Below are 9,583 nucleotides of genomic sequence, written 5' to 3'. Positions count from 1 at the left end.
TGACATGACAAATCTGACACACATCATCCCAAAAGTCTGAAAGCTGCACAACAGGTAGAACATCCTTCTAATTCAGAGTAAGTCATTTAAATAGTAAATTATTTTTGGACATAAGATGGCAGAATAGGAAGCCTCAGAACTCACTACCCCCACAGAAGCACTGACTTAACAATATATGGTCCCAAAAGACCTCCAGAAAACAGTTAGGAAGTCACAGCATACCGGACAAGCTCGACGCCAAGAACAGGTGCACTAAAATTGGAAAGGAAAGCGGTTTCATGTCAATGTCAGTCCCTCCCCCATGTTCCTCGTGATTGAGAGGAAAAGGCCACCTCACAGCTTCTCCCTTGGAAGGGAAAGAGAAGAAAAGAACGGTCATCCAGTGTTCCAGGCTGAGGGGCTACCCAAGAGACTGGCTTCAGTCTGGCCTGACTCAAAGCACTACTTTGGATGCGTGGGGGCCACTGAGAACAATCATGGGTTGTGGCAGAGCCAGAGAACCTACAACACCTCAGACAGCCAAAGGGGTAAGAGACTACTACAACCTCCTAAGAAACACACTGTCCAACTTGGGGTGAGGAGGAGGCTGGATTATGCACATAAGAACAGAGATGACACACACAGCCCCATAAAAAGTTTGAGATGCCCCCAGAAACTCTAGCTGGGATGATAGGGGAAGATGTTCCCCAGTACAAAGCCAGTCTATAAAGAGACAGAGGTGGCTGTTTCTCCACAGGCAAAAATCACAACAAATAACAAGGTACATAAACAGGGAAACAAGGCCCAAAGAAAGAAATCTCCACAAATTGACAGAAAAGAAATGGAGATCTACAAATTACCTGACAAAGAATTCAAAATAATCATGTTAAAGAAGCTTAATGTGCTACAAGAGAACACAGCTAACATCACAACATCAGGAAAACAATGCATGAACAAAATGAGAAAACAAAGACATCAAAACTATAAAGGACAAACCAAACAGGAATTCTGGAGCTGAAGAATACAAAAACTGAATTGAAAAATTCACTAGAGGGGATCAACATCAGACTCAATCAAGCAGAACAGTAAGTGAACTCTAAGGTAGTTCTTTTAAAATTATCCAGTCTGAAGAACATAAAAACAATGAACAAAAGTGAAAAAAGCCTAAAGGACTTAATGAGACACAATCAAGCAAACCGATGCACATGACTAAGAGAAGCCAGTTGAAAAGGCTGCATACTGTATGATTCTAAGTCTACGACATTCTGGAAAAGGCAAGAGTATGGAGAGAATAAAAGACCAATGGCTGCCTGATGTTAAGGGAAGAGGAAGGGACGAGTGGGCAGAGCACAAAGGATTTTCAGGGCAATGAAACTACTCTGATACTAAAATTGTGGATACATATTATTATACATTTGTCTAAACATAGAGTACATACAACACCATGAGTAAACTCTAATGTGAACTGTGGACTTTGGGTGATGATGATGTGTCAATCTAGGTTCATCAATTATAACATACGTACCACTCTGATAAGAGATGTAGATAATGTGGGAGGCTATGCATGTGCGGGGGGAGTAGGTATATCAAAAATCTTTGCACATTCTCCTTAATTTTGCTGTGAACCTAAAACTGCTCTAAAAAAATAAAGTCTACTTTTAAAAAAGCCCTTGAGGCACCTGGGTGGCTCAGGCCGTCAAGCGTCCAACTTTGGGTCAGATCATGATCTCCCAGTTCATTGAGTTTGAGCCCTGCAACGGGCTCTCTGCTGTCAGTGTGGAGCCGGCTTCGGATCCTTTGTCCCTCTCTCTGCAACTCCCCCACTCATGTTCTCTCAAAAATAAACACTAAAAAAACAAAAAAAAGACCTCCATTTCTTGACTCAACACCGTGTCCTTTGTTCCACTTTTCAGGGACTCCGTTGACAGGACTTCCTCAGGTAGAAAGGCTATAATGGATACATAACAAGCTATGTATTCTGGGGTATAGGGGTTTGCCTCTTATTTAAATATGATAACACTAAGTAGGACAGGTTCTATCACTGCACATGAACAAAGTGGATTATTTTTATTTTACCTTATGCTCAACTAGCATTCTACTAAACCCAAAGCTGCCACCATTTTACAACCACCCATTCTATAGCAGATACTGTATATCCCTTGAAAGCAAAGACTGTGACTTATTATTCATCTTTGTATTTCTATCAGTGACTATGTAATGCTTTCCATATCCAAGATTACTAATAAATACTTGATGGACGTGTTAATGGTTCCTTTAGAAAATCCTTCTAGATAACTCATTTAATTTTTTGTTTATTTTTATTTTTGAGAGACAGAGTGTGAGCAGGGGAGGGGCAAAGAGACAGGGAGACAGAGTTTGAAGCAGGCTCCAGGCTCTGAGCTGTTGGCACAGAGCCTGATGTGGGACTCAAACTCACAAGCTGTGAGATCATGATCTAAGCCCAAACTGAATGTTTGAGCCACCCAGGCACCCCTAGATAACTCATATTATTAAAGGAATATTCTACTTGGCATTATAGCTTACTTGCAGATTTGCATTTTTTAATAAAGTGTGAGATTCATGGAACAAAAAAATAATGAAAATAAAAAATAAAAAAGACCTCAAATCAACAATCTAACTTTACATCTTAAGAACTAGAAAAGGACAAAAAACATCCAAAGTCATGAGAAGGGAATAATAAAAATTAGAGCAGAAACGGAGAACAGAAAAGATCAACAAAATCAACAAACTATTAGCTACACTGAGAAAAAGAGAAAAGACACAACATAAATCTTAAGTGAAAAAAGGACAAGTTACAACTGATACAGAAATAAAAAGGGGTAAGAGACTATAATGAACAAATTATATGCCAACAAACTAGATAACCTACAAGAAATGGATAAATTTCTAGAAACATGCAACCTACCAAGAGTGAATTGTGAAGAAATTAAAAATCCAAACAGACCTAGTAAGGAGACTGAATCAATAATCAAAAATCTCCCAAAAGCCTTGGGACCAGATGGCTTCACTAGAGAAGTCTACCAAACAGTGAAACAATTAACAATTCTTCTCAAACTCTTCCCAAAAATTGAGGAGAGAATATTTCCAAAGTCATTCAATGAGACCAGCATTACCCTGATACCAAAATTAGACAATGGTGTTATAACTACAGGCCAATATACCTAATGAGTATTGATACATAAAGTCCTAAGACAAAACACTAAGCAAATCAAGTCCAACAGCACATTAAAAGGATTACACGATCATAATCAAGTGAGATTTCTGGAATACAAGAATGGTTCAACATATGAAAATCAATGTAATTCACCACATTAGGGACAAAAACCAGGATCATCTCAATATGTGCAATAAAAGCATTTCACAAACCACCTTTTCATGATAAAAAAAAAAAAAACCACCACACTCAACAAAATAGGAAAAGGAAATTACTTCAAAGTAATAAAGGCCATATATGAAAATCCACAGCTTAACATAATATCCAATGGTGAAAACCTGAAAGCTTCCACTCTAAGAGTTTGTCTTTTTAAGGTTAACTGGAGTATAAATTCACAACACGTGACAATGATACCCATCCAGAAAATACCTGTATTTTTTAAAAGCTCTGAGAATCCAAATGAAATCAGTGAATAGGTCACCGGGAAGGTAGAAGTCTGAATATTAATAGAACTGGCTTTGTATATAAATAAGGAAGACAAATGGAAAAGGGAGGTTAAAGGAAAAATGGTTTTATATTTGGATAGGTAAATAGGTAAGTTCTTGAACAAAGGAAACATGATGTACTGTAGGGCAAATACATTTAAATTTTTTTTTTTTTTTTTTTCAACGTTTATTTATTTTTGGGACAGAGAGAGACAGAGCATGAACGGGCGAGGGGCAGAGAGAGAGGGAGACACAGAATCAGAAACAGGCTCCAGGCTCCGAGCCATCAGCCCAGAGCCCGACGCGGGGCTCGAACTCACGGACCGTGAGATCGTGACCTGGTTGAAGTCGGACGCTTAACCGACTGCGCCACCCAGGCGCCCCTGTAGGGCAAATACATTTAAAGGAGGTTCCTCTGCGTACTTCAAAGCCTCCAAGGGCACTTAATAGTTTCGAAATATATAAAACCTTATTCCATTTTAATGTGTGAAGGTAAATCAACAAGGTTTCTGTGTAGAGACAAAGAAGCTTTTTCTTTGAAGCCGTTTAGCCTAACATAGTCTAAAGTACAGCCACAATTTTGCTGAAAGGTGAGACTAGATAAAGAATTTGCTAATAATTTTTACTTTTCCTGCACTACCCTAAAGAGTTCAACAGGAGCCATAGTTGCTGGCCATGTTTATTTGTCCTTTTCTTTGAACAGGATCACTAAAGATACCGACAGTATTCAATAAAATAAAATAGATGAAACAAATTCTAAGAGACTCCAATACCACATGCTATATTTAACCTAATTTTATTCATGCTTGCCTTGGGATGGGGAACAGATCATTCAGTAAAAACATACAGTAAAAACAAAATATGTCTTATCATGTACAACTTTTAAACTACAATAATGATGTACCTTAATTACTTCCATGCACACAAGTCTAACATTACAATTTGTTTTGTTTAAAAATAAACACAGTTAAGACTTCTAGGAGCATTTTATAACAAAGTAATTCCTAATGTTTCTTTGTAGATAGATCAAGCACCTCCAAAATACAAATTCCTATACACAGTGAGCGCTTTACTTAAAATGAATACGAAAGTAAATTAAGTACGTGGACAGCCTTAGGATGAGCCGACATTATATATTCAGCTAAGTAGGCAACAAACCATAGTGCCAAATGGAAAAAGTGTATTTGCAAATAAATTTCAAAAACTAAGTCAACTTTTTATAATTAAATACAGAAAATATACTGATTTTCTAAAATAAATAAGATGTGATGTAGTAACACTTCACTATAAAGAATGCATACCAGAACATTTATAAACGGTGCGTGAATCTTATTAATAGTTTACTACAATAAACGCTGGCTAAATAGAAGTGCATGTGTGAAGCACTATGGATGGTATATGTTTTGCCACATACTTTTGTTACCTTGAGGTAGATAACACATGTGTACCAAATTCGGCATTCATTTTCAGTTGCTGCTGGTATCATGTGTTTTAAGAAATGTGTACAGTATGAAAAACTTGAAAATACTCATGAATGAAAAATGTTTTAGGAAAAAAATAGATATTTTCATGCAATTATGTACAGTCTCACTGTGTAAATTTCAAGGCAAGATTTTTGTTTCCTGTAAAACAGATCATTGTTCTATGAGAGAATGTTTTTTACTTGTCTTAGTGCATTTCTTTTGTCTCCTCCTGCATTGCATTATTTTGCTCTATTCTTTATTTTTGTGTGCAAACGACATGCCAGTTAAAATGAAAACCATCTCACATGTAGAAAAAAAGTCTGGATTTTAAAAACCAAGAACTAATAAAATCCTTTCTAAATGACACCATATGATTCAAGTAAAAAAATGACTTAAACACTAGTAATAAAAAAGACAAAACACATTTCATGAAGAATACAAAGAGAAATGTCTGCTGAGTGTTTTAGTTCAGATGTTTCAGAATGCTGCTGTATGTCTTATGAGGAATCTGAGGGGAAGATTTCATAGCAGAAGGTGTTAAGGTGGCCTGGATTGACTTCAGTGGGGACCCAACTGGACTGTGAAACTGCGGGATGCCTATGGATTCGAGCTGCTTGTTAAAGAGGAACTCCCCACTGTTGTTCAGAAATCCTTCCTCATTTCCTCTCTCCCCAAGCTTCCCATCCTCTACTGGCTCAGTTTCTAGCATTTCGGTATCTTCTTTCCTGCTAAAGAACTTGTCCAGGTAACTGGTATAAGTGTTTTCCTTCTCAATTTGTTCATCCTTCCTTACCTCACAACAAAATTGATTTATAAGAAAACAGTCCTCCCCACCACCCACAAACTGGCTATCCCAAGAAGACTGGTACAAGGCTTCTAACTGAGCCAAATTTGCCATGCCTTTTTCCTGTTTTTCTCGGCTTACTGACTTTGATATCAAACTTTTCAATTCTAGTTGGGACACTGAGCTATTCAAGTCATTCAATTTATCAACAACATCAGTAGGTTCATGTTGTGAACTAAGTTGAATAGTTCCTGCAATAAAGGAATCAAAGTCAAATCCCTGATTCTTTTCCCTTTCTTTTTCAGCCAGTTGCTGTGATGCTTCCTCTAGAGCTATCTGGGCTTTAACCAATCCATTCCTTTCACATTTTGACTTGCCTTTCTTATCAGACTTTTCTTTGCTTTGTTCTTTCCAATTGGAAAGATCTATGATAAGCTTGGGTTCATAATAATGGTTAACTTCACTCTCTCTCCAAACTAAGTTATCTAAATAAGATGATGACCTTGTTTTGTAGTTACAAGTATGGCCACACTCCAGATCACAATATTTGTTTTCATGATGATCTGGGTACTGCCAACAAGGCTCGGTAGAGTAATTCGTATCGAAAGCAGGATCCTCCAAATACTTCTCACGATCTCCATCCAAATATTTTCGAGGATCGACTTGTACTTCTTCTTCATCAGTGACATCAGACAGAGCTCTTGGGTCAAGCTGAACTTCATCAATATCAAAGTTGTTATGTATAGGCCAATCATGCTCTGAAAATTGGCAATCGTGGTACCTGAAAAAAATGAATACATTACTATTAGTGCAGGGGTATGATTTCATTTTCAAATTCACTGAGTGCCTTTTAGGTGAAAGCACTCTGCTAGGTCTATGCAGGGATAACAGGAGTGTAACTCCTAACTTTAATGGATAGGTAAGATCTATTACTACATAAAGTAATAAAAGGCAATTTTGGTAATTACCAATGAAGCCTATGATTATAACAAAATTCTAAGCCCTCCATTTTTAAATTTAAGATGAAATACCATTTTACAATTATTCCATCTTTTCTTTATTTTTCATCCACCTCAAACACAGCTGTAGATAAACATCTGAGTGACTGGCTTGTCTACGGTTCAAGTCCAACAGTTTCATACACAGAAAAAACACTTTGTGGCCACAAAATCAATGTCTCTAATCTTAATCAGGTCTCTTACAGATTTTCACTGTACTGGTACCAAGTCAGACTAGAAAAAAAGGAAGGCTTCCTAGCACTCATACTGAATAGAAAAAAACCTCTCCATGTATAAGCACTACCAAATACGGTATCCTCTTACTGACATATCACAGTGAGGTGACCATTCATGCCCAAGTAGCAGCAGACTGGGAGACACACACAAATGGTTGGGGGATGGGGAGGAGAGACTAGGAAAGATATTAGAAGACATCTGGTTATGTACCTACTATACACAGGTAGTAGAAATGTTCATGTGGACAAAATGGTCATTGGCAGAGGTGTGTAAACATACAAATACCTGAACATTTTAGGAGGAAAATGCAATGACTTCACAAACTAATTTAATGATTTTTCTTTTAAACAAAGAAATATATGAAATTTTAAAGTTTTACGACTGTCATTAGTGACTTAACACCTAGTGGCTAAATATCAAAATTATCTGAAGATTTTAAAAAACATCGATCCATTATTATATGCTACAACCTTACTTTGAAGCAAAATTATACCTAAATTTCTCCAGAAATTTAGAAATCCTAAAAGAAAGCGGAGGGAAAAAAATTTTTAACTCAAATGTATGATATTACCCATTTTGATATTTTATACTATTCAAAATAGAAAAGTCCCTTATACTGGACCTATGTTAACTGAAGTTTTTTTTTTAATTTTTTTAGTGTTTATTATTTATTTTTGAGAGAGACAGAGAAAGACAGAGTACAAGCAGGGGGAGGGGCAGAGAGAGGGAGACACAGAATCCGAAGCAGGTTCTAGGCTCTGAGCTGTCAGCACAGAGCCCAACATGGGGCTCAAACTCACAAACCGGGAGATCATGACCCAAGCCGAAGTTGGATGCTTAACCAACTGAGCCACCCAGATTTCCCCCGAAAGTTAATTTTATGTCATTAGGAAAACAGATTTGAATAGCATATACCATGAATCAAAATAATTGCTATCCTAAGATACAAGAGATTTTATGGAAAGATTTGAGACATTATGCAGATACCTTACTGGATTAAGGTTGAGTCTTGTCATCCAACATCTTAAATAGTAACTATTAATATTTAAATTACATAAAGGCTATTCAAAGATATTAAGTTTAGCAGAAACCCCAAGGGACCATCACTAATTATTTTTTTTAATTTATTTATTGTGAGAGAGCGAGCAAGCAAGGGAGGGGCAGACAGAGAGAATCCCAAGCCAACTCTGTACTGTCAGCACAGAGCCCCACACGGGCCTCAAACTTTCAAACTGTGAGATCATGACCTGAGCCAAAATCAAGAGTCTGACACTGAACTGACTGAGCCACCCATCCAGGCGCCCCCCATCAGTAAATTTTTAAGAGATCTACATTGTCTTACCATAATTTAAAAATAAAACTCACATAATAAGTGGGCTGTGATCATATAGTAATTAGTACACTGTTGTGAAAATATAATAAATTGTATTTTTCTACCTTAGCATCAATTTACCTTTCCCAGTTATAAATGTGACTATGAGTTTCATCCATAAGCAAAATATCATCAACTTCATCTTCAATATGAAAAGGATGACTGGAAATTGGCTCATCCATTGGAAAAGAATATATGCTCATGTAAGGATGAGAAAGCGCTTCCTCTGCAGTCAACCGATCCATTGGGCTAAATGTCAGAATTTGTTCCAGGAAATCCAGTGCTGCAAAAGAAAGAGATAAAACACCTTAACTGTACTGGAGGTCTGCCAACCAATGTAGAGGAAAAAAGGGATTATACAATTAAAAGGTAAATTAATTTATCAGTGAAATAAAACTGATTTACAGATTAAAAGGATACCTATTCAATAATCTTAATAAATATTTGAAATGTACCCCAATCTCCTATTATGCTCAGTTACAAAAAAAAAAAGAATATATTAAGTTGAATCATCTGAAACTTCTATTTTTGTCAGTCAAAAATGGGCAAATGACAGCAATTTCATATGGTTCAACCTAATACTATAGGTCGTAAGCTCAGCTCTGCAACTCACAAGCTTAACTGAATTACTCCCTAGCTGTCAAGAGCTAGACAGATTACTTAAACTTGAACTTCAGTTTCTTCATGTATAAAATGGGTATATTGACAGATATCTTATAAGGTACAAAAATTAAATGTAAAGGATAGTGTCTAGTGCTTAATAAAAAACACTTTCCCCTTTCCTTCCCTTATCTCATTGACTAGCTGCTGTACTAATTTGTTGATCTCTGTCTCACATCAATCACTGGGCCTTCCTAAGCTGCTAACTCAGCCTGAACCACACTGTCACCAGCCTGAAGGTTGCCCTTACACCACCACACACTTGTATGCCTTATGATTTATACCAATCTTCAACTTTGAGTGACTTCCCCCATCTACTTTTTCTGCTCCCTAGCCATACAGGCCTGATGAAAGCTACATGCAAAATCACACCCAGGGCTCACTACAAATTCATACTGTGGAATTGCAATTTGGCCTTTGCTATTGCTCA

At 37.0% G+C, this 9,583-nt stretch overlaps 1 protein-coding gene across 1 annotated transcript in view; it reads right to left on the bottom strand.

Annotated features, from left to right (window-relative positions):
• Positions 1 to 4,419: 4,419 nt before the first annotated feature.
• The window catches only part of MAPK6 (mitogen-activated protein kinase 6), a 37,141-nt gene continuing 31,977 nt past the window's right edge, over positions 4,420 to 9,583 (bottom strand). The window contains exons 5-6 of the mRNA XM_086710694.1: positions 8,575 to 8,776; positions 4,420 to 6,667 (exon numbers count right to left, since the gene is read on the bottom strand). Of these exons, the coding sequence (XP_086566820.1) occupies positions 5,566 to 6,667; positions 8,575 to 8,776 (1,304 nt within the window). The 3' untranslated portion in view covers positions 4,420 to 5,565. The remainder of the gene's footprint in view (positions 6,668 to 8,574; positions 8,777 to 9,583) is intronic.

Source organism: Puma concolor, chromosome B3, assembly GCF_028749965.1.
Source record: "Puma concolor isolate L17-30 chromosome B3, mPumCon1.1.hap2, whole genome shotgun sequence".
NCBI lineage: Eukaryota > Metazoa > Chordata > Mammalia > Carnivora > Felidae > Puma > Puma concolor.
Note: the sequence above shows the minus strand (reverse complement) of the source record. Positions and strands in the feature narration are given on the sequence as shown.